Here is a 25,077-nt window from a genome sequence, read left to right on the forward strand (position 1 = left end):
TTTTCTCAACCTTTATCCGCTCATCTGTGGCTGCAGACATCAACCATATTACTGTCTGTTCATTGAGTCTCACTGGTGCGGCCACTGCTTGTTGTCATTCCACAAATCACTTCTTTAATCTTTCACGCCATTGGTTTTCATCCTCTTTTTCATATCAACGCAAAGGCTCTTTTGCTGAAAAATAAATGTAGAGAGTGTGTGTTTCTCTGTTGCAGAAAGTCTGTGCAAGAGAATATATGCAGCATGCTGTCTTTTTAAGTATTATTCCTAAGCCTGACAAATGTTTTTCTTTCACTACAGGGAGGCCTTGCTCGCAGAGATGGGGGTGGCAATCCGTGAAGATGGAGGCACTTTGGGGGTGTTCTCTCCTAAAAAGGTAGAACATGAGACAGTAGAACAGACGATGATGTCAAATTTCTCATGGGTGGTGATGCACACCCTTCACTTCCTAACTTCTGTTTCCAATGTGATCTTTTTCCATGGGAACCCTCCTTGTACCATTTTTTCCCCCCATCTTATCACTTTATTATTCTGTCTGTCTGTTTTTCCCCTCTGTTATTTGCTTCCTTCACATACTCAGCTTAGCCATGAAGGGACATTTGATGAGCAGTTTGATTGTTTTTCCACCCAGAAGGTTTGTTGAATTGAATGAGCAGACAAAGCAGGTTTCCTTCACTAGATGAGTCTAGTTAGCTCGTCTGTAGTTATTTAACATCATAGATGTGCTTGTATTCGTGGTCGGAGTTGTCCTTATGGTTACCGCACCTGTTGCACAGATCTGCATTTTGTGTTAAATTTTACAAGGACTACTTGAATCAAGGTTTACCTTTGAATATAACACTTGGCTCTGTGTAGATATCGTAGAATAGATTTTCAAATGTTTCCTTAAGCTCCTTTAAGCTAATAGTGTTGTCATGAGACACTTTTTAAAAAAATGTATTAATAGTTTTTGAAAGGTTTGGTAGATGGCATACACATAATAGCTTCCAGAGTTTGGGCTCACATGGAACATTTCTTAATATCCTGGAGGTAGACTCCACTATATAAATCCAATAAAAATAAATGAATAAATAAATACCTAAATAACAAAAACAGCAACACATGAAAAACATGTCAGACATATCTTGAGGCCCACATATCCACGGAGAAGATGTTAATTTAAAACCTTGTCATGAGGCTTTAACATTCCCCTCACTTTTTGCCTATCCAGCATCTTCCAGAAGAGAAAGTGCCGTGTGGCAGCAGCATTAAGACAAGCAGATGTGTTAGTATACACATGTCAGAACAAAGCAGGCACGACTGTGGCAGAAAGAGACTGGTTATCTTTTAATCAGTGACTGTTCAGCGCTAGCTGTCACTAGATCAGCTGTGGTTTCAGAATGTTCCCGTCTTTGAAATGAATCCTTCTTTAGAAATGTTTAGATGTGTTTTATGTTTCTCTTCCTCACATCCATTTGTTTGCCATTCATTTTTTTCTCTCCTTTCACTCGCTGCTGCTCCATTGGTTAGCATTTCGTTGAGAAGCCTTGTGATCTTTATACAGACTTTAATGGGGTGTTTTCCCCAAAAAAGGTTGGTGGTTTTGCTGAGTAGCTGCTAGCATTGTTGATTAGTGATTAGTGATGTATCAGAGTCTAGAGGTGTCATCATTGTGTCAATGTGACCATTTCTTCCCATCTTCACATACTGGGTATAATGTATCACTGACAGGTCATCAACATTGTTTGATATGCCCACTTGATTAACATTTCTAGTATTGGTTTACTTTCAGCACTGCTGAATATTGATGAAAGTAGTGAAATCCTAGAAATGTTTTTGTGGTGAACTGTCTGCTTCTCTTGTTTCCTCTGTAGACTCCACACCTGGTTAACCTGAATGAGGATCCCCTCATGTCAGAGTGTCTGCTCTACTACATCAAAGACGGAATAACAAGGTAACCAAAACCTGGATGATGACACTGAAATGCTGCAGAGGATGTAGAGGGGCTTTGAATTTCCTCCAGTCAGTATCTCGTAACAACTACTCTGGAAGTTCCTCTTGCTTAATCAGAATCAGAATCAGAATCAGGTTTATTGCCAGGCAATTTTCATTACAAGGAATTTGACTTGATTTGACAGTGCCTACATAAATATAAACATGAACACAAGCAAACTAAACATCAAAAGAGGAAAAAATAAATACAGATTGATATGAAACTTGCTTAAAATCTGCCACTAATCACAAAAAGTTCTGCTGTCTCAAGTTACCTCCCATGTTTGTCCTTTTGGCCAGCTCAGTAGACCATCCCTACCCTGTTGAGTATTTCGTTACAATAAAGCCCCAGGGGGACTTTGATTGATGACACAGTCACAAACAAAAGAACCTACAGTGTTGCCCTCTACTGTAAAAGTAATGTTTTAAAAATGCTATTTAACCTCTGCTGCTGACTTTTGACAAAATGGCTGCCAATACAATGGGAGGCCAGTGTTCACTCTCACAAAATGGCCATTATTGTTTCAGGGTGGGTCAGGCTGATGCTGAAAGACGACAGGACATTGTTTTAAGTGGTGCTCATATCAAGGAAGAGCACTGCATCTTCCGCAGCGAGAGGAATGCCAATGGAAATGGTGAGGCACCATTTGTGTTGTTGGCTCGTGTTTGTCTTGGTGTATGTGTATTGATTATCTAGATTTTTTTAAATTAAGGAGTAGTGATGGATCTTATTCTGCTTTAATTTAGAGACAGATACCTGTAGCCCCTAAATACCTGCAAAAACAGTCCAGGGCAGTTTGTCATGTATGACATAAGTGCATAAATATAGACTCGGGATTCATCTTCTGCAAATGGAAACATGAACATGAATAAAAAATTAACGATGAGCTTTTCAGAATGAGTCACTGATGATTGGTTGATGTTGTTTTTATTTTTCATTTTTGCTTTTAGTTATCGTCATGCTGGTGCCCTGTGAGGGATCAGAAACTTATGTCAACGGCAAACGTGTTGAAGATTCAATCCAGCTTCGTTCAGGTACATATCTCTTTTTTTTTTTTTAAATAAAGTTGTAATAATCTGTCAATATGATGTTTGTTTTGTTTCTTGTGGGTTTATAAATCATAGCGGCAAAATGTGATGTTCTTAGTTAAATAAATAAAAGAAGTGGTGAAAAAAAGGTAGGGTGAGAAGTTCAGCCATCCGTGAGGAACTCGGAGTAGAGCCGCTGCTCCTTTGCGTTGAAAGGAGCCAGTTGAGGTGGTTCGGGCGTCTAGTAAGGATGCCCCCTGGGCTCCTTCCTAGGGAGGGGTTCCAGGCACGTCCAGCTGGGAGGAGGCCTCGGGGAAGACCCAGGACTAGGTGGAGAGATTATATCCCCCAGTTAGAGCTGGTTAATGTGGCCCGGGAAAGGGAAGTTTGGGGTCCCCTGCTAAAGCTGCTGCCCCCGCGACCCGACCCCGGATAAGCGGTTGAAGATGAGATGAGATGATTAGTAAAAAAAAAACCTGGAGCTTTTACATTTATACTTTTCTGAAGGAAGACTGTTTTTGCTCATTTCCTGCTCTCCACGCTGATTTCTGCCCCGTCTTCTTTCAGGTAACCGTATCATTATGGGAAAGAACCACGTGTTCCGGTTCAACCACCCAGAACAGGCCCGAGCTGAAAGGGAGAAGACGCCGACTGCCGAAACCCCTGTGGAGCCGGTGGATTGGACCTTTGCTCAGAGAGAGCTTCTCGAGAAGCAGGGCATCGATATGAAGCAGGAGATGGAGAAAAGGTATGCAATCCATCCTATATTTAAATGAATTTCTAATAGTCTCAGTCGTCTATGTTTCAAATGTGGATTGTACAGAATATGATGAAATGTGGGATGCATTTCATAATATTTTTTACTCATTTATGTAGGCTCACTGAGATGGAAATCTTGTACAAAAAGGAGAAGGAGGAAGCAGACCAACTTCTGGAGCAACAGCGACTGGTGAGTTCAAATAAGCCTACATTTAATCAAACCCACCTTTTATGGATTCAGTCTGTTTTCTGTGTTCAACATGTCAGTTAAGTTTTAGACAGGTTTGTAATAACTGCAGAGTGGGTTATTAATCCCCAATTTATTTCATGCTTTTTGCAAGTAAATTATTATTAAAGGCAGCTCGTCGAGGGATCCAGCTAGTTTGTGATTTTTTTGTGTGATTTTGAGTGAAATGTCATAAGTGGAAGTCAAAGTTAAAGCATGGTTTTCCTATGGTCAATTACAATTGGAAAGCTAGTTTTTAAGGTAATAGCTTCACTTGTTCCATTTAAATCTGACTAGTACTAATTCTCACTCTGAGCTCTGACACTTTTGAGATGTGTGTACGTGTGTGCAAATCACACTTTTACTCCTCGCGCATGTCTATTCTTCTTGCATGGGAGTTTTTTCCTGGTTTGAGACAGATGAGCTTTTACTCGCCTTCCTCTTGAGTTTAACTGATTTTTCTGTAGTAATTTTATCAAGCGAGAATTAGATTGTAAAGCTTTCCCCTTTCCAAATTCCCGTTTTCACTTTTCTTGTGTCTTCTATTGTGGATCTGAATCTTGCAAAACAGCAACTTACAGCTAAAGTTGATTAGATATTAAGATCAAAATTAATTTAAAACTGATTGAATATTGGTCAGTAATCCATTGAAACACTTGTTTTTACAAAGTGACGCTGCTTTTGCATGGTTCATGTTAATAGCATGTTTTCTTAACTCATTCAGCACTGGTTCTGGACTAAGTTGCAGTGTTTGCTGTTGAGCTGGTCAGCTTTGAAGTGGCTGTTGATTTGCTTGGATTAGATTTCTACTCTTAGTTTTCTTGCTCTGTTTTATCTTGAGTTTCATCTCTTCAATGCAGTTGCCGACATGTACAATGCATTGTGATAACAAAAAAAATCCTGCTGTGGTTTTTTGACAGATAGTGATAATGTGGTTTCTCATTGACTTCTTTGGCTACCTCTCTTTGCTAGCCTCACCTGGCATCTGTGTAGCACACTGAGGGCACGGCTCAACAACAGAGTTATAACTGCTTACAGTTGAATCAGTGAATCACAGACCTCTTCCGTACTCTGGTGGTTTTATGTGCAGAGATACAGGCATATGGGTTCAGACTCCCAGTGACATGTCCAATTCTAGCCATAGATGCATTATCATATACAATACCTAAATTATCTGTACCAAATGGTTGTGATCTGTAATGTACTTTGTCTACAAAAAAAAAAAAAAAAAATGAGAAACTGCATTTTTTTTCCTACTAACAACTTTCTTGTAGTGGATTAACACTTGCCCTCACTCCTGCCTCTCCTCTCTCTACTGGCTTTTTGATCAGCTGCAAGAACACTCTGTCTTCTAACTCACTGCTAATACTAAAGCCACTCAAACCTGCTGGACTAAAGAGAGAAAGCTCCAAAATCCATCCACATGCATGCCACTGTAGCATGTTTGGAATCCAGCTTTCAAATCACAAAAATTTCAAATGAGAAGAGGAATATCACAAAACAATACAGAAGTGCGCCAATCAGTATCTATCCTCTATCGATATTTCTTTTCTAATCATGATAGACATGCTTTACCTTTACATTTAATATCAATATGCAACATTGGGAACACATTGTTAAAGCTGATATCCCCATTTCTGAGACGTTTTCTTGTATTTACAACAAATTATTTTTTCAATGATTTAGAATTGATTAATATCACCTTTTCACTAGAGAAAATATAAGAACAACAAACTGACAAGCAAGAAAGTCAATGGAAGCCACTGTTTGTTGGATTTTCATTTGTTTTTCTATCTTTTTTTTGAACATAATTATGGATGGATGGGATCTGCATGTTGCCATACATCTTGTAAAGTAATGATGTATGCACAATATTTAGATAACATTATTACAGTGTAATAGTAAGTCAATAAATATAAATCTCAGAATTCTGAACTGCAAAATTCTATCTTAGCTGATGTATTATATTCTGATTTAGCGTCATTCATGGTTGAAGTTCCCATGTTGCATATTAATACCTTTATTCATTCTTTTTTTTTGAAAAAGCCATCTTTTCATCCTCTCTTTGATTTCCCATTTTAATTTCTCCTTTTTTGGGAACCTTTTTTGGTTTGTCCTGTGTTGTTTTCTCAAGGATGGAGACTCTGATAGTGGGGATGACTCAGATAAGAGGTCTTGTGAAGAGAGCTGGAGACTGATCACTTCCTTGAGGGAAAAGTTGCCCCCCAGCAAACTACAATCCATAGTGAAAAAGTGTGGATTACCCAGCAGTGGGAAGATAAGAGAGCCAGTTAAAATGTACCAGATCCCTCAGCGGCGCCGCATCACCAAGGACTCTAAGTGGGTGACCATCTCTGATCTGAAGATCCAGGCAGTCAAAGAAATTTGTTATGAAGTAGCACTCAACGACTTTCGCCACACGCGGCAAGAAATTGAGGCACTGGCCATTGTAAAGATGAAGGAGCTTTGTGCTAGCTACAGTAAGAAGGACCCCAACGAGCGGGACTCGTGGAGGGCGGTGGCTCGGGATGTTTGGGACACTGTAGGGGTTGGCGATGAGCGCATTGAAGATCTCATTACCAATGGGCCTCGACCAGGAGCCGTTGTGATGGATGATCTAAAGGTACACATTGATAAACTTGAGGACATCTTGCATGAGGTGAAGAAACAAAATAACATGAAGGATGAGGAGATCCGTGCTCTCAGGAACAAGATGGTCAAAATGGAAAAGGTTCTTCCACTCATCACCCCAGAGAGCCAAGAAAAGCCGCCTGTAGGCACTTCTACTAGTGCGGCCAGCGCTACCACAAGCCTGCAAGAAGGTAAACCTCCTTTGCCGGAAAGGCCTGATGAAGAGGATGTAGATTCACAAACAGGCCAAAGTATAGGAGATGACTCAACCCTAAAGCGAGGCCACATGCGCTGGATGCGTCAGGAGCAGTTACGCCTCAAGAACCTTCAGCAACAAGAGATCTCCAAGCAGCTCCGCCGGCAAACTGGACCACATCGCTTTATACCACCAGAAGACCGCAAGCTGCGCTTCCCCTTCAAAAGTAACCCTAAGCACCGCAACTCATGGAGCCCCGGTACTCATATCATAATTACAGATCAGCAGGTCATTGAGCTGAAAGTGCCCAAAGAAGCTGTAGAGGAAGAAGAGGGAGAAAGCCAAGCTGAAGAAGAACTACAGTCTAGAGAAAAAATGGCTGCTTCGATAATCCAAGTCACTCCCCCATTGCCAAGCCCATCAGTCCAGCGCAGGAGCAAAGACTTGGAGCAAGGTTTAAACCAGGGCCACAGACATAACTTTAGGAACAACCAGCAGCCCCAAGAACGAGTCCGCAGCAACTCTTTTAATCATCGCCAGCGGCCCTCTGGCTCCATGGAGTCACTGCAGCAGTCTGAAAGCAACAGGAGGCACACGCAAGCTTTCTACCAGCCCCGCCACTATCAGAACCAGCCAGCACCCCCCCAGCCACACCATCAGCAACAGCCTTACCACTATGATAGCATGATGTATACAGATGGCAGATTCAATGGCTACCAGCAGTACTATCACACTGACCACGCTAACCATCCAGTCACCTTCCGGGCACCTCCACGGATGCGCAGGCAAATGTCTGCTCCGAATCTAAAAGCCAGCAGAGAGACGACAGTCTGAGTGGGACTTTTGGAATGAGGAACTAGTTTGATATACTTTTTGTAGGCAAACACATTACAGATCACAAAAGCTCTGATTTCATGGGAGTCAAACGGCTCAAACTGACTGTGACTTTTGCACTTGATCAGTGGGTTATTGGTTGATCCAAAAGTATTGTATGTATTATAAGAAGACACTTTATCATCGTCATCATCATCATCATAATAATATATGCCGTTTCATCAGTTATTGCTGCATTGTGTACGCTGTCATCACTAGCATTGGGAGAGCTGTCATAAGGAATAGAAGCCAACAGATGATAAAGGGACTGTTCTTTTTTTTTTCTCAAGAGACATGCCATGCCTACTCTGCTCATTTTTCAGCATGTGTGACGATTCATCAATCATGCTTTGATTTGCCAAATTCATCTTTGTTTGAATTTCAGAGTTTACTTCTTCGCCATTTTAGTATTGATTTATCATGAATGTTTAAGCCACTACAGTATGAATGCATTGAAGTGTCTATTTTTTATCATCATACGGTTTTGTTGTTGTTGTAGCCCAAATTAGGAACCTTAAAAAAAACACCATATATTTATTTCCTCATATGAACTATGTAACTGAATGTTACGATGGAAGAATCGGCTCTCTTTTGAGTTTTACATCTTGTGTTATACCTCCATCAAACATTTTCTGTCATAAATCACCACTGGCCTAGATCTGGAATCAGAAGACCAGTATGTTGGACATTTTAAAATTGATAATGGAATAACTTGATGCACTAGTCAGTTGCGTGACTGCCTTTTTAAATAGACTGAATTAGTGTGGTATTCAAAATGTGCCTTTTTACGCACTAACCATAGTAATGCTGCTGTGCATTAAAAATTAAACATTTCCTTTCCCCTCTTTAATTCAGTATTCATGCACAAGGTTTCAGCTAATATTAGCAAAGGAAACTTTATAACTTACCTAACAAAACTAACTTTTTATCAATAAAATATTTTAGTAAGCCACTGGTTGCTTGATCCCAAACTGCTTTTTTTTTCTTCCCTTTTCTATGTATTTTAAATATGTAATTGCCATCTACTTATATTTCAGCAATGTGCATTTCATCAAGTCATTGATAATTAGTTAATTGGTTAGTTAAGACACTAATTTAAATAAGCAATACGCTACCCTATTCTTAAAATTTTATTTTCTCCCAAATTTTGTATATTGGTATATTTCTCATACATGTTCTCTCTGAATCCTGGAGTATACTAAAGACCCTAATCAAATGTAAGTACCACTATGCTGGAAAAATGCTAGGAGATGGACCTAACTGTAAGATATGTTCAACATTTTTTCACTGTAACCAGTCCAGAAAGTTCAAAGTAATTTCCTGTATCTTCCTGTATAAACCACACATCATTAACTCAGCTCTGATTTCCGTTTCATGCGGTCTTGAAATGACATTTTGGGTTTGTGGTTCACTGAGTAAGCACAGAGTTATCCATGTTCCGATTGGATGTCCTACAGAGTGTTGTCATGGCTCCCAAAGACTCGCCTTAAAAAATGTTGGGGGGAGGACAAAGACTTAAAGTGTTTGCATAATGTCGTTCTGGAGAACTATCCATGTGAAATGAGAATTTGAGGACTGCCTTGTTTTAGCTGCGTCAAACGCCACATACTCATGCAACCTGGATGGTGCTATTAACTGATTCTTACTTGAGTTATCAGCAAGTCTGCCTGTCAATCTGTCTTTTCCTTGCTGCATTTGTAGCCTTAAAATAACCCATTTATTGTAACTATGAACCAGATGGCCTTCAAATCCTATTAGAGAAACAGTGACACTCAGCAGCATGGGGAAGGCCTTTAATGACTATCAAAATGTTAAACTTTTGTTCAGAATGATGAAAGTATATCTATGTTTTATACTATTAGTTTTGACAGTATATATTCTGCTATGCTGTGACAAAAAAAACCAAATGATATAATGACATATGCAAGTCTAGTCTCTCACCTTACGCCTCATGTCTTTGACTATCTTTGCATGTGATACCTTACATTTCTTCATCCTTAATGCTCCATTAAAGAATGTTATTTGATGTATGCACTGGTGCTGCTGGCAACCAGGTAAGCTGGAAAGTATACAATATCAAATGGACAATGTACTGTTCTTTTGAAATATCCATATAGATGTCTGTGTTAGGTCTCAACTCAAAGTGTCTGAGTGTTGTACGTCTGCTTTTTGAATCTGCAATATCAAGTGCCTCATTGTGGCTGCGTACCAAGTTGTGTTGCTCCTTAATCGAGCATTTTGTGCAAACATATAGTTCATATGTGAACAAGGTTAGGATATATTGAATCTCTGTGTTGCTGGAAGATTTTCAAAATATGACTGAAATAAAATTACATGCTCCAAGTGCAATTATTTGTTATATATATATATATATGGGTGGTGTTTGTTTTTCACTGCCAATAAACCAGTTCAGGGACAGAATCAGATCTCTGCATGGATGCACTACACAGGAGTGACCAAGTGAGACGCTGTGCTAATGTTGTCAAAAGTATCCATACCTCAGTATCCACATTTGATAGTATTGAAAGTACTGAAACTATAAAAAAAGGAAGAGCTACAATCGGATTTTCAGCCCAAAGCTGCACAGATGACACAATGAAGATCAACCAAGTGTTGCTATATGTTCAGTGACTTCTCTCTGGACCAGCACTGTGTACAAGTTGTTTAAAAGAAAAAAGGGGAAAATTTCCTATTTTGTGTGCCATGGTATCGAGAAAAGTATCGAGTATTGTTTTTTATATTAATATGGTGTGGTGACAACCTTTCCCCATAGAGCAACTCAGGTCAGATTAAAGGCTTTGTAAATGTTTTAATTATTTTTAAGGGCTGCAGGTCGGAGTCGAGGACCTTCAGCCTCTTTACACGGGGCGGCTGCTTTAACCACTCAGCCACCGGCCGCCCCTTGAATTATTATTATATATATATTTTTTTAGAAAACATTAAATTTGAAGCTTTTACCTATAACACACAAAACTAAGTTGCAAATGGCCTTATTAGCATTTCTTATTACTGTAATCATTTAATACTACATCATGTCTCACATTTCCTTGCAGCATAGGATTGAGACGAAAGTTGAATTAGTTGGCATTTACCTCATGCCATTAAAATGACTTTAAACCTACAAGGAACTGTACTCAACATTCAGAACATTAATATATCAGCAAAAAAAAATTTGCTATGTAAAGATATAGTGAAGTAAGGTGTCCTGAGCAGAGAATGAAGTCACTCTCTCTCTCTGTGTTTTGATAGCCAGTCCGGCCGCATGTGGCCTTGGAAAAAAAAAATTGGTATTTCACATATTGGGGAATGGTCCATAAGAGCTGTGTGGAGGTAATCCCAGCCGACTTTTTCCCAATGTTTTGAGTACAGCTCCTTTTAAACATTCATGTTTTGAAACCGCTTCAAATACTCTTATCATTATGGTACACGTTGTGTTACACTAACAGCTTGACCACATTCAGTAAAACTTGCTTTTTGGATTCACAAAGGTTGTTTGAATGGAGAGAATTCAGCTTTTAGCTCGTTGTTAGGATTTCAGCAGGGAGGAGGAGGTTAATGACAAATGAAAAGGCTGCATTGTCTTCCCAGAAGACACTGAACAAACAGGATGAGGTCATCGGGACCACAGCCTGTCCTGCTCTGATGATGATGATGATGGCGCCCCTCATTGGATTACAGTTGACTTAGCTTCAACAAGCACCTCTCCTCTTCCTTTCCAGCAATTTCTCCCAGAATATAACATATTTCATTATTTAATTTCCAGAACATCAAAAAAATCTTTGCAGTAATTAGAAAGTAGAAAATTTCTTGTACTTTTTTGCCTTTTTCAACAGAACTTTTTTTAATTATTTCAGATGTTTAGTTTTGGATAATGTCTTTCGTTTTCTGACAGTAGACATGATTATTGATTGTGTAATATATTTTATACTTTTCATATCTTCAAGTAATCAATACTTTTCACTGCTAGTGTTTCACATACAGTATAAAATACCCTGCACAGTATAAGAAAACAACGAAAATTAGTCTTGTTACATATTTTATATAATTGTAAATTCACTTTAATTTCACATTGCATTGTTTACACATCCAGCTGCATGTATCAGTGCATCATTTGGGCCAGAAACCATAGATGTCAGTAGTCCCTTCGTAATACTGCGTATTTTGGGTTAAAATGTGGTGCAGATGATTGGCTAAGTTCACCGGTTGTTGCGGCTCATAGAGAATTGTCCATGTTCTCTTTCCTCGTCCCTGTGTGTTGGTGTCCAGGTGTACGAGAGCAAATTGCAGGAACTTCAGAAACAGGTGGAGACTATTTCTCTGGTAGCTGAGACACCTGATGAAGAAGAGCTGGAGGAGGAGGAGGAAGAGGAAGGTGTGTACTTTAAATCTTCAGTCCTGCAGATATTTCTTTACTTCATGTATATAAGCCCCATATAAATATTTACAGTATATATAAATGTTTGTTTTCTTCCACATTTCTGTCCAGAGCCTAAACTTCTGGGATGTGCGTATATCCTGTTTTATAATCAGAAAAAATGTAACATCAACCTAATTTAGATTCATTTAAATTAAAAAATATTGCCGTACTAATTACCTATTCAAAGTATGAAATCAAACTAGTCCATGAGCAAAAATCGTCTAATTCCTTTTGAAATAAAACATACTAATAATAACATCATTTTACTTTGAAGTCTAAAGGACCATAGGTATGGTATTTATTGTTTTAGCCCATCAACTATTAATAATTGCCTTTAAATGACTGGCAACAGTGTTCTTAAGCAAGCAGTCTTTCAGTTTAAATCTATTCATCTTCTTCCCAGGCAGCACAACACATTTTTCCTGGAAAAAAGGACAAATAACTTTTTTTCCTGTCTGACTACATTGATGATATAGTACTAATTTATTCCTGTGTTTACAAACATTATTGATTTCACCAAACCTTTAACAGCATCAGAATGATTAACTTCGACTCTTATTGCATTTAGAGTCATCTCATCCATCAAGGTAACACAATGTTAAGTTGAAATAAATCTATTCCCCGGAATATAGTAGGTTTTAATCAAGGTGAGCGCATTAGCAGGTTCTAATATTATGTTTTGAAATTTGGGGATAAAATGTGTCTTTGCCTTTGTGTGACGCACTGTGGCTTATACAAGAAACAACACAAGTTCTCACTGTTTGTCTCTTGGGATTGATTTTCCTACAATGATGCCTTTCAATTTAATGCCTTTCTGAAGCTGACTGTAAATTCATATTTTAGAGGTCCCTGAACACAGAAACAAAAGGTTTTCAGCACAGTCACTGCTTGCAAGAAATATTGATTTAAAATAAAGGTGAAAACATATTCCACATTATGAATAATCTGGGGCAGGCACTAATGTAAAGTACAGTGGGTTTGTAGTTGGGCTAAAACAAGTAAAATCACTGGTATGGTCCTTTTTTATGGTTTATGTGTTAATCTTTATATGCATGTTAAGATCACCTGTGTCTCCTGTCTTCCTGCAGTGCCATGGACACAGCATGAGTTTGAGTTGGCCCAGTGGGCTTTCAGGAAGTGGAGGTACCATCAGTTCACTTCCCTCCGTGACCAGCTGTGGGGAAACGCTGTCTACCTGAAGGAGGCCAACGCAATTAGTGTGGAGCTAAAGAAGAAAGTAAGCAAAAATTATGCTTGAGTTTAATGTAGTTTAGCATAAAGATGAGTTTTCCAGCTTTGAGAGTAAAGATATTATAACTTAATTTGTGTAGCACAAAATAAAACTGAAGGGCCACCTTGCAGTGGAATCACACCAGACTTAGTCGGACAGGGGCATAGAATGGTGGGGCAATGGCCCCTTCTCTACTTTCTACCCCTCTACTTCCGGCCCTCTTGCTCGGATCACACCCATTTTTGCATTCTATCTTCATTTTAATTTTGCACAGTTGCAACGCTATCACAGTGACAAAATCTGGCCACAGACAGACATATAAACACCTAGCAAAATATTCAAAACGGCCTCTGTTTTAGTTCCCGCTACAGTAGATGATGACACACACACTGACTCACAAGGTGAAATCAATACCAGCGTCACTGTCACGGCTGGTAATTATGTTAGGGAAAAGAATTGGAGACCTTTTTAAAGGAGTCATGTTAAAGGTTGGTAAAGTGTGATATAAACTAGTGATCCGAAGTGTATTTGTCTTCCAGTCCCGTACACATCTGGCAGCCACACAAGTGAATCACCCTAATAGCTATTGAGCATCCGGTTCTGGGATGTTCGACTGTGAAGCGAAGTGACGGTGTAATGATGTCATGAAAGGCGCCACAGGATTTCTATTTAGCCCAGTATGGTTCTAGTGAGTTATTTAACTAGACATTTAGCTTAAAACAAAATGTGTGTTTGAGATAGTGTAGAAGTCAATTCTTCACATTACCTAGAGCGGGGGGGGGGTTGACTCATCGTCACATAGAGAGATTACATTTGTTATGAATCAAAAGCTGGTCTGCCACGGTCTACCTTCCCCATCAGGAGGCCAGTGGGATTTATGTTCTCGTCCAGTTCTAGGGTCTATATGATTGATAATGGAGATGGGGCATCTGTCACAAAGACATTTTACCAGGACTTTTATTTATTTGTGGGTTTCTGTCTGTAATTTATATCCAGTGTTGTAATTGGTTGAGCATTCGCCCCTCAGAGGATGCTGGGTAGAAAAAGGCCACAAATTAGAGGATGTTATGGATTTGTTTGACCTTTCAACCGTGGTATATCTGCAGTTAAATACTAGAAAAGACAGTGAGTCATGCATGTCTTGTGAGTCTTTTAATTGACAAAACAAAGTAGGAATGGACTTTACTTGACTTGGCTTGATGTTTTTTTAAACTCTCTTGTTTATTCTTCCCTTTCCAACACCTCTTCCATTCTTCAGGTCCAGTTCCAGTTTGTCCTGCTGACAGATACTCTGTACTCCCCGCTGCCCCCGGAGCTTGTGTCGCCTGAGCCAGAGAAAGAGCGTGACTCCAGGCCTTTCCCCCGCACCGTGGTGGCCGTAGAAGTTCAGGACCTGAAGAACGGAGCCACGCACTACTGGTCCCTTGATAAACTCAAGTAATGCCCATATCTTACCTTAAACTAGTCCTAGTTTTAGGAGATTTAGATACTGTGTGTTTAAAATGTAAAACTTAGCCAGTGCAACATCTCATCTATTATGCACATTCAGTTTTAGAAATAATCAATCACTACATTCTGCTTTTGATCAAATGTTCACATCTCAGTCTGTTGTCAGATCTTCTCTCATGCCTTCAGTACAAGAAAAAAAAGTACAAATATACAGTTGATTATGAGACTGACATATGTACATCTCTTCCCTGCATCTATTAAGTGAGGTGTATATTCTCTCTCCGCTGCTCATTATGTTAAGTGCACTCCGCTGTCATTTGCAGGCAGAGGCTGGACCAGATGAGAGAGATGTATGACCGTGCTGGAGAAATGGCCTCCACAAACCAGGAGGAAGGCGAGGGCTCTCTGACAGGAAATGACCCCTTCTATGACCGCTTCCATTGGTTTAAACTCGTGGGGAGGTATGTAACTCATTTACAAAAAATACATACAATACTGCTAGGGCTGCCCCAAAATAGTCGACCATACGTCGATTAGTCGACTAATCACTCTAAATGACGACCACTGGTTGACCAAGAAAATCCTTGGTCGGCGCAGCCCTTAATACTGCATTTGTTACTGTAGTTTATCACCAAACAACTTGTTTGAATATTGTTTTTGCAGTGGTTGTTGCCTGTTTTTTTGTTTTGTGGCTTCTCTCAATCAGCTTTCTGATCCATTTGCTTTGCATTTACATTCCATTTTTCATTTTCATGACCGGATTCTGTTACACACATTATTTTGCTGTCATTGGAGTATGTGTATCTGTGATATCACATGTTTGGCATCATTTATATCTGTTGTTATTTTTAATGCTCATGTAATCTTTCGTTGTATTATTTTTTTTTTTTGTCATGTTTATAATTTGATGTTACATTTGTGGTTCTATTTGGTGTTCATGATTTCATGTCACTTATCAATATTTGTTTATTTATTATTTTATTTGACATCCGCACATTTTTGAATTGTTTTAATGTTTTTGTTGTTGTTGTTTTTTTTGTTTTTTACAATCTATCAGAAATTAAGTCATTTTCATGTATCCATTGTATCATTTTGCTGTCTGTTGCCGTTCTCATGTTTATATCCCTTCCAGTTCATACAAAAGCAGGTTAACAACATAGTGGATTTGGATAAAAAGGAAATGTGTGGCATTTTGTATTTTATCCTCTCTCAGCCAGCATACATTGGGCAATTTATATGTTAATCCTTTTAAAGTGGCATTTCATTTTGGTATAACATCGTCATTTCTATAAACTGCTATGGCACCTACTGTAGAAGCGTCTTGTAATACCTGGTGTTTATTAAATTAATCCTTCTATACCATTTGCATAAGTTTCAAGATATTAGTATTAGAAATGAAAATGTTATTAATTAAGTGAATTACTTTGCAATTCAAATGATACAAAAACATGGTAAATGTGTTGTAGTAAACTACCAAACAACATACAATTTGAGGGAAAACGATGCCAAAGTGAAGTATCACATCTTATACTTAATGAAGGAGCCTGTTTAACTCTTCTGTTACTCCATTGTTACCTTTCCTTGGTTTTTGCCACTGTTCCAAAACTACCAACGCGCTCAGCTCCCCTATCTTCCACGGATGTGTTAATGAGCACCTGGCTGACCGCACACCCTCTCCTACCTTCTCCACCACCGACTCCGAGATCACCGAGCTGGCAGACGAGCGGCAGAGCGAGATGTCCGACTTGATCGACGACGAGGCTTTCGTGGATGACACCAGCTCAGATGCCGGCACTGAAGAGGGCTCGGACATCTTCAGCGACGGACAGGACCCCTTCTATGACCGCTCCCCCTGGTTCATCCTTGTGGGAAGGTTGGTGACTGGCAGTGGCAATCTCATGTCCTCCACACACAGGCTGGGACAGGAGTTTGGGTGGATGATGGCTTGGTTTACAGTGGATCATTTTTAATCACACAGATAAAGAGGGTTAGAAAACAGTTTCTGTAAAAATATATTTTTTTAAAAGGTATGAAAAAACACAAATAAAAATTTATAAAAATTAATATTTTATAAGATAGGTTTCATGTTCAGTGTATGAATGTTGACATAGATGATGGAAAGACTGATGTTGCACCCAACATCCAGGTTCAGTAGGTGTTTAGGATATAATATATCATTTTACTTATTATTATAGCTGGCCAATCAGAATCTTAAAAAATGTGAGCAAATACTATAAGCAATTATCAGTAAAGCCCTCTGTGGTGAAAAAATAATTCCAGAATCAGATCATGTATTCATTGCAGCTTTGCAGAGATAAATTGGACCAGTTTTGAATTTAATATGATTAGTCATGCTTCTTTGCTCACAGGCCTGCTTTATATGGGTTACTTTGAATTTAGACTCAGTTCACAAAAATTGAAAAGCCACCATCCTTTTCTCTCCACCTCCTCCCAGTGTGATGTCTCATCCCCCACAACCTCACGACGCTGACTGTATTAACTTCCATCTGTGTGTGAACTACATGTATTTGCTGTGTCTAAGTTGATTAGCTGCCTGTCATGTTATTTTATTTTTAATTGTTTAAACCTTGTTTGATTTTGTTTTTCATTTTATTTATGACATTACATAAAAAAAACATTTGTTTTAATGTTATTTGCTTTAACATTGCACTTGTTATGCATTGTTGATTATATTAACTCACTGGTAGTTGTCAGTCACATAATCATGCTTATTTGTGTTTGTTTTAATGAATTGTCAAGATGAAATAATACGCTGCAGCAGCATTTGAAATCACAGCACATGTAGTGAGGCTCTTGCCTCCACGCCGTAAACGTCATAGCTGAGTAATAAACAGTGTTTGCTAATCTCTCTTGGATCAATGCAGGCTGCAGGCCAGCCAGACTCTGCAACAGTCGTAGCTCTGTTACCTCGTCACAGTGTCTTTAGAGATTTTACAGATTGATATCCCTCCTTCGACTCGGCCTTGAGTCTCCTGTCAGAGGGAGGGAAGGAGGAAGAGGAGGGAGGTGAGACAGAGAAAGAGAAAGAGCAGGTTACCGGGGGTGCAACAAAACAAATCAAACCCTACAAAACAAAATGTCAGTGAGTGTGTGAGTTAGAAACCAACATTGCCATAATATGACACAATAAACCACACTTTAACAGCCTTTACTGCTGCATCCCAGGCGACCTGTCATCACCACGTCACGTGGTTTCAAAATAAAATGGATGGTTTAAACTGCTGCGGATTTCAATGCACAACGCGTTTTTCTTGGTTTTAGTTTTGCTCATTTCTTAACATAATTGTCACTAATATTTCACTGTTATAGTAGTCATTAATATATGCTAAACACTGAAAATGTTTGTGCTCATTTTGATGTTTAAATCATTGAGAAGACATATTTCTCACTCTGTAGATAATGTAGAGCTGTCAGAAAATTGTCTCTCTGTCCCCACTGTGATATTTTTTAGTGGACAGTGGATATTTCATTTGCTTTGAATTGACTTAATTAAATGCAACAGATGGCACTGATATAACAAAAAAAGTAACAAGAAAAAAATTCACTATCATGAATACAATTTTACTGCAGTTGTTTACTGCTGGTTTTTAAATCTCTCTCCTCCTTTATACTCTCAGAGCTTTCGTGTACCTGAGCAACCTGCTGTACCCTGTGCCACTGGTGCACCGTGTTGCCATAGTAACAGAGAAGGGCGAGGTGCGGGGTTTCCTGCGTGTGGGGGTCCAGGCTATAGCTGGTGAGTAATTAATGAGATTAATGAGCAAGACTGTTAGGATCTTCATGCACAGGCGATATCCTGCTAATCACTCGTTCAAGATTCACTTACATTGATGGAAATTTGGATTAGGCTTCCTTCCATGCTGCATCCATAAAAATATCATTCCACATGCATAAAAAGACACGGGTAAAACAGCCAGAGAAACGTATCTAAAACATAATAATATAAAAAAATGCACTGATTCTTGATACATTTGCAATTCTTAATACATTAACATACGTTATTGCCACGTACTGTGTATCAATTCCATGTATTTGTGCCATATTTTATTATTTAGATACCAAAATATATAAAACTCAAACCAAATAGCTAGATGAATGGTTCTAACTTCTATTTTGACATCAGTGTGAAAACATTTTTAAAAAGCCACTAGTGGCAATGAGTAGATTCCCTGAGATTCTCTCCGTGTTTTCCTCTTGATGTCTTTTGACTGCTTAAGTCAGTTGCGATAGATCCTGATAAAAGTATGATTTGTCTCTTTGTAGCTGATGAGGAGGCCCCAGACTACGGGTCAGGAGTTAGACAGTCTGGAACAGCCAAGATTTCTTTTGATGATGAGTACTTCAAAAAGGTAAGCCCCGAGTCAGATGAAAGTAGTTTTATGCTTCAAGACATACTTTTTTTCTCTGTCTAAGAGAGTGGGTGTATGATATTTGGAGTAAAACATGAAGTCGCCAGATGAAATTATTTTATAGAAATATAGAAATGCATTCACACAGGTGGAGATTTGTTTATTCCTTTTCGCTCAACCAGCTATATACTAATGTCTTCCTCCTCCTGCATCTCCTTTTTGTCCAATCAGAATGACTTTCCCTCCACGGTTATGACCCGCTCCGGCATGTCCCTGGAAGAGCTGCGCATTGTGGAGGGTCAGGGCCAGAGTTCAGATGTCATCACACCCTCAGAGGAGCTCAACAGAATCAATGACATGGGTATGGCTTCCAGACCTTCACCTCTCCACTCGTAAATTTCGACCTCTCAGCCCAACGGGATACACACTTGGCAGATGGTCCTGTTTAATGCAAAGGAGGGCTTCAAATGTATAGTCATGGAAATGAGACTGATGCCATTTTTCTCACTTTGTGAAGGAATGTTTCTACAAATCACAAGCTTCATAATGTGCGGAAACCAGTTTGATTGTGTTGTGCAGGCTTTAGAATTCATATGCAGATTACAACGCACCATTGCAGGTGCAGCTCATTTTCAGTAAATCACAGCTAACCTTCCCCTGTGGCTTTCTTCAGACCTCAAGCTGGGTAACATCCCAGACACCAAGCTGAGTTGTGGTGACGGTCTGGCAGGCCAGCTAGAGGTGGGAAGCATCTTTACCTTCCGTGTTACTGTGCTCCAGGCCAACGGCATCCCGCCGGAGTACGCAGACATCTTCTGCCAATTCAAGTGAGTCCACAATCCTATCCAATCATCAGAAATAGTCTGTGTTTACTAAATCTAATAAAGCTTTATCTTTGAAATTTAAATTAATTTTCACCATCGCAACAGAGAATAATAAGAACAATAACGTGTTCTAGCTGTAGATTAACAATTAATGACATTCAGAAACGTCCTCATCCTTCAGTCTAATAAAAGTGACATTTATTTATATATTTATTTCCTTAGTTTCATGCATCGTCATGACGAGGCTTTTTCCACCGAGCCTCTGAAGAACGCCGGCAAAGGAGCTCCTCTGGGCTTTTACCACGTCCAGAACGTGAGTGCACGCTTATGCACACATACACTATAGTTTAATAGCTCTATAAATTCAAATTAATTTTGACAACCCACTCTTTTTCTCTGTTGGAGCAGATTTCAGTTGAGGTCACAGAGTCCTTCATTGAGTACATCAAGAGCAAGCCCATCGTGTTTGAAGTGTTCGGCCATTACCAGCAGCACCCGCTGCATTTTCACGGCCAGGACCTGATCAGGTTTGTGCAGTTAATAAAAACATTCTTCTGTGGAGATGCTGTATACTTTAAAGCATAGTTGCTCAGTGGCAGCCGTCAGAAACATTTTGTGCTGCCCCCCGAACCTGACAGGAAATTCATGCATTATATTTTAATCATCTGAAGTCCATTTCAATGCTTTCACTTTCAATAGCTCATATTTAATACACTTCTCGGCTTCTGCGTCAAACTGTGACCCCCAAACAAGCCAGGTTAGAAATGCCAACTTGTAGAAAGCTACTGGTGGCATGGCAACTAGAGGCACCTTTTTCGAGCGTCACAGGAATTAAATCCCATCATGGATGTTACTGCTGTTGGCTAACGAATTCTGTGGATAACTTGCAACTGCATTTTTTTCCTGTGTGGCCCTCAATCATATGCTGGTTTCCTAATTTGGCACTCAGTCATCAAAACTTTGAGCACTCCTGCTTAAAAAGTGTTTTTCTAATGCTGTATTTATTCATATTTGGTAACCCAGATAGATTTTGTTTCTGTATTTTAAGTTAATTGTACATTTATTTTAACAGCCCTCCAACACCGTCAAGGAAATACTACCCCATTCCCATGCCTCTGTCTAAACCAGGTAAGGATTTTAATGTCACCAGCAATATGTTCTGCACCTGTCACCCTCATTTCAGCTTATGTCTTCTGTTCATTATGGTTGTATCAGCATGCCTCATATTTCCTTCCACTTTTCTTTCATTTCTCGCTTCCTTTGGATTTTTTGTCTAATTTAATCACTCTCACACCATCCATAATCCTCTTACCCAACTCCGTCCTCCCTCTTCCACGTCTCCTTTTTCACAATCTGTCTTACCATTCAAACAATGACATACATTGAAATCCCAGACCATACCCGTAAGATAGAGTTGGTCCGCTACCTGATGACTGGCTATGTGAACTGCAAAGTGCTGGACACTCTGTCCGAACACGCCAACGCCCTGGCCTCCTCTGCCGTGGCCAGTCTGGAAGACGAGGCTGACCAGCTCTCTCACTTCATCTTCCTCCCAGTGCCCAATGACCCTGTATTTATTGTGCCCAGGCACCATGGTTGGTACAGCGAACACTGTAGTAGCTAAGGCATTAGATGCACCTGTGTTGTAGTGATTAGACTTGTGCTGTGCTTTGCTCATGTGACTGCAGCATCACTGCAGAGTAGTTATGCGTGCTGCACCCTGCTGCAGGTTTATTTAGGTCCAGTCAGCTCAGTTCAACCATCCCCTGTCGCTTATATACCGGCCTGAGCTGACACCTGCAGGTAAATCCGATGCATATGATGAATCTTTAGCCAAATAATAGTAATCATAATCATAGAGGATCACTGACATAGCATTCACAGCATAAACCACAATCCAGAGGCTTACTGTAAGCCTTTATAGGTTCAGCTCCTGTCCAATTACAGTAGTTTTCATGTGGAATGTTCATTTTAACCCCATTGAACACAAATTAATGTAGCTGTGTGCCTCAGAGATTAGACCAATTCAACAGCAACATAATCCTGATGTTTCAGACAGTAGAGTGCTGTCGGTGGAGGTGTAATCTGTGATTTAGGTCCTCAATGCATCTCAGTATGGGCAACTGTTTGGTGAATATAACATGTTGTATTGCCTGTTTATTATTATTATTGCATTATTACTATTATTAAGAAATTAACATACAGCTTGTGTGTGTGCCAGTTCCAGCGACCAAGTTGAACACCATCACCAAGTCCAACCTGGGTCAGTGCGTCAGCAAGTACGACCTGCTGGTCTGGTTTGAGATCAGCGAGCTGGAGCCCACAGGAGAGTGAGTGTCTACACCACACTACGTTCATCTTTGATTTACATAAAGCAGCAGATAAAATTTATCAGACACTTAATGTTCATTTGTTATTTCAAAAAGACACCTGGTGTGAGATCTGGGGTTCATTCACCGAAGTGCTCATCCTAATACTACAAAGAAAGCAATACTTCCAACTTAACAATTTCAGTGTGTTTATGCAAAATAAATCAAGGGTCATATTTAGTCAAATTTGTCCTTAGATGTAACAACCTTTCAGTTGCTACTCGCTATGGGCCACAAATACAGTAAAAGTCTGATACGACAGTTTCAAAAAAACGAGAAGGTTTGTTAGTGTCTGTATAAGTGAGTGAGTCTGCTCTCTCAGGGCTCTGCTAGGGCACATTTAAGCAGCCTATGGACAATAAATCACTCTAAACTCCATGAAAAAGGATTAGAAAGGTTTGGATTTGAACCAGAATAGTCCTTGTTTATGTGTGTCATTTTCTAAAAGGTAAATACTTTATTTTTGGTTGTGATTCATCAAAATAGAGATGTTATTTGAAGTGTCCAGGCTGAGTATGAGCTCCCTCCCTCCACAGGTACATCCCAGCTGTAGTGGATCACAGCGGAGGACTGCCCTGCAATGGCACCTACCTACTGCACCAGGTACAGTTCCTACTGATCATTCACACTAATCACTCATTCTATAAGGTGTATATTGCACACACTTATTAACTTGCAAAATCAAAGGGAATGTCCTATTTTCTTTTGTGTAAACAAGTAAATCGTATTTCTTTTTTACAAGAAACATTTTGCACTTAATTTAGTTCCAGCCGTATCTAGTCTGATGCTAAGCTCCTGTCATGTGTTGCTGCAGGGGATCCAGCGGAGGATCACGGTGACTCTCATCCATGAGAAGGGAAGCGAGCTCCATTGGAAGGATGTTCGCGAGCTGGTCGTGGGTGAGCGGCCTTCCTCCGGGGATTACTGGTTTCCCCCTTTCTACAGCAAACAGACACCAGTGACACAAACACTGCTGTACTACAGTAGAAGAGGGTGTTGCTACATGATTGTTTCCTCATTTACACAGCAGAATCAGTGCGACAGTTTGGTACAACACCTTTGAATGTCTCAGAGGAAACTCAGTTTGTGAGGCAACACTGAATATATTTCCTCAGAAATAATTCCAGTTTGTTTCGCCTCATACTGCCATCTCTCTTTAAGTAGTTTGTACTGTAGCTGTAGCTGATGGACAAAATAATTACATTTCACATTTTACACTTTGAGCTGCGGATATTTTTATCCAGAGAGGCTTGTGAGTAAGCGGGTATGTGTGTCTTGCTGCTGGACACTGTGAAAATATGGCTGTTAAACTATTCTGTAGCTGAGCTCCTATAGGAGGCGTTTATAATCTGTGACAAGATGTTGATGTGTCGCTCTGTGTCCCACCAGGTCGTATCAGGAGCAAGGCTGAAGTGGATGATAGCGCCGCTGATGCTGTCCTGTCCCTCAATATAATTTCTGCCAAGAACATCAAGTCGTCCCACAACGTCAACAGGTAGCTGAAATTCCTACCAACTGTACTTAAGAGCCAGCGCATATTCAGTGGTCACAACATTTCAAGGTTTAAATCAATGTATTGGTGCTAAATGAAGATTTGTTGCTGACATTCTGCTTGTTTTCTGTACAATTATTATCCCAAGCCTATACTGAAAGACATTTTTTAAATACAGCAAATGTCAACTCCAGTTATTCTATCATTTTTTTCCCATTATTTCCACGTGTTGTTGATTTCTTGCCTTAATTTGTCTCAAATATTTTATATTTGCTGAAGGCTCGGTGGAATCATTGCATGATCATTTTCCATTTCACTGCTGTTGATTTTCCTGTTCATTGTGTGCTTCTCTCTTTTTGTCTTTGCACTCTCTTTCCTCCTGCTGCGGCTGGACTCTTGATTGTGCTCAGGCTTTCTATTGATAAGGATATTGATAGGTACCAGTGACCAGAGAACATAAGGCTCCTTCTGTGAAAGACCTTTATGCTTCTCTTTAGATCTATAGATTCATAGAAATAAGTTCTCCACATTTTTTTTGGCATGTTGCATTAGGTCTGCCTTTATGTCCAATCATTTTAAGCATCTGAACAAAACAAAAGAAAAATCCTATTCCAGCTTATTTAAGGACAAGTAAAGGTGATTTACATGCAAATGCGAAACCTTTGTTTGTGTTAGTTTGTGTCATGGTATGTTAATCTGCTCTGGCACCAAGATTTCCAAATGAATGTGTTCCTCTCAGTTGTCATTCACTGTGTGGATGTAACTCAATAACAACCAAGGCCACTGAGGAGCCAACAGGGCAGCTCTAGCTCTCAGTCTGTGGGTAAGAGTGCCCCCTGCTGCCAAAGACAGGAACAAGGAATGAGCCTAGCCGTCATTTCTATTGAACAATGTGCTATAAAATAGCAGTAAATCAATGTATTCCTTTTAGTTTATGTATCTGTAGAGTAGCCTGGTGGTTGTTACATTGATACTATGAGATATATTATTTGTATCACAGCTTAAACATGACATGCAGAACAGATGAGTACTATATTCTCACATATGTGACACACAGATCACTGTACTCTCCACATTCCTGACAATCTGTTAAGTACTGTGACTACTGATCACGTTGTGTCTATTGTCAAGCTCCCACCTCGTTGTGCCTACTCACATCTTGTCACGACTAAGGATTAGTGTGAGGGCCACTTCAGTCAATTCAAGGTGTTCACTGTCATAGTTGTACTCACTACATCCA

At 39.6% G+C, this 25,077-nt stretch overlaps 1 protein-coding gene across 7 annotated transcripts in view; it reads left to right on the forward strand.

Moving 5' to 3' along the window:
• kif1b (kinesin family member 1B) overlaps positions 1-25,077 on the forward strand; it is a 58,947-nt gene that overhangs the window by 26,601 nt on the left and 7,269 nt on the right. For 5 of the 7 annotated variants that reach the window (XM_083920040.1, XM_083920042.1, XM_083920043.1 and 2 more), the window contains 22 exons: positions 301-376; positions 1,854-1,933; positions 2,500-2,606; positions 2,923-3,006; positions 3,568-3,748; positions 3,877-3,949; positions 11,952-12,057; positions 13,191-13,339; positions 14,592-14,770; positions 15,106-15,243; positions 16,404-16,655; positions 18,421-18,539; positions 19,067-19,152; positions 19,384-19,513; positions 19,826-19,979; positions 20,199-20,289; positions 20,385-20,503; positions 21,049-21,104; positions 22,198-22,306; positions 22,882-22,948; positions 23,160-23,244; positions 23,735-23,840. In XM_083920040.1, the coding sequence (XP_083776166.1) occupies positions 301-376; positions 1,854-1,933; positions 2,500-2,606; positions 2,923-3,006; positions 3,568-3,748; positions 3,877-3,949; positions 11,952-12,057; positions 13,191-13,339; positions 14,592-14,770; positions 15,106-15,243; positions 16,404-16,655; positions 18,421-18,539; positions 19,067-19,152; positions 19,384-19,513; positions 19,826-19,979; positions 20,199-20,289; positions 20,385-20,503; positions 21,049-21,104; positions 22,198-22,306; positions 22,882-22,948; positions 23,160-23,244; positions 23,735-23,840 (2,547 nt within the window). Of the gene's footprint in view, positions 1-300; positions 377-1,853; positions 1,934-2,499; positions 2,607-2,922; positions 3,007-3,567; positions 3,749-3,876; positions 3,950-6,119; positions 10,019-11,951; positions 12,058-13,190; positions 13,340-14,591; positions 14,771-15,105; positions 15,244-16,403; positions 16,656-18,420; positions 18,540-19,066; positions 19,153-19,383; positions 19,514-19,825; positions 19,980-20,198; positions 20,290-20,384; positions 20,504-21,048; positions 21,105-22,197; positions 22,307-22,881; positions 22,949-23,159; positions 23,245-23,734; positions 23,841-25,077 lie in introns of those variants that run through there. The other 2 variants (XM_083920045.1, XM_083920046.1) reach the window with 2 other exon arrangements.

Source organism: Echiichthys vipera (assembly GCF_963691815.1).
Source record: "Echiichthys vipera genome assembly, chromosome: 9".
NCBI lineage: Eukaryota > Metazoa > Chordata > Actinopteri > Perciformes > Trachinidae > Echiichthys > Echiichthys vipera.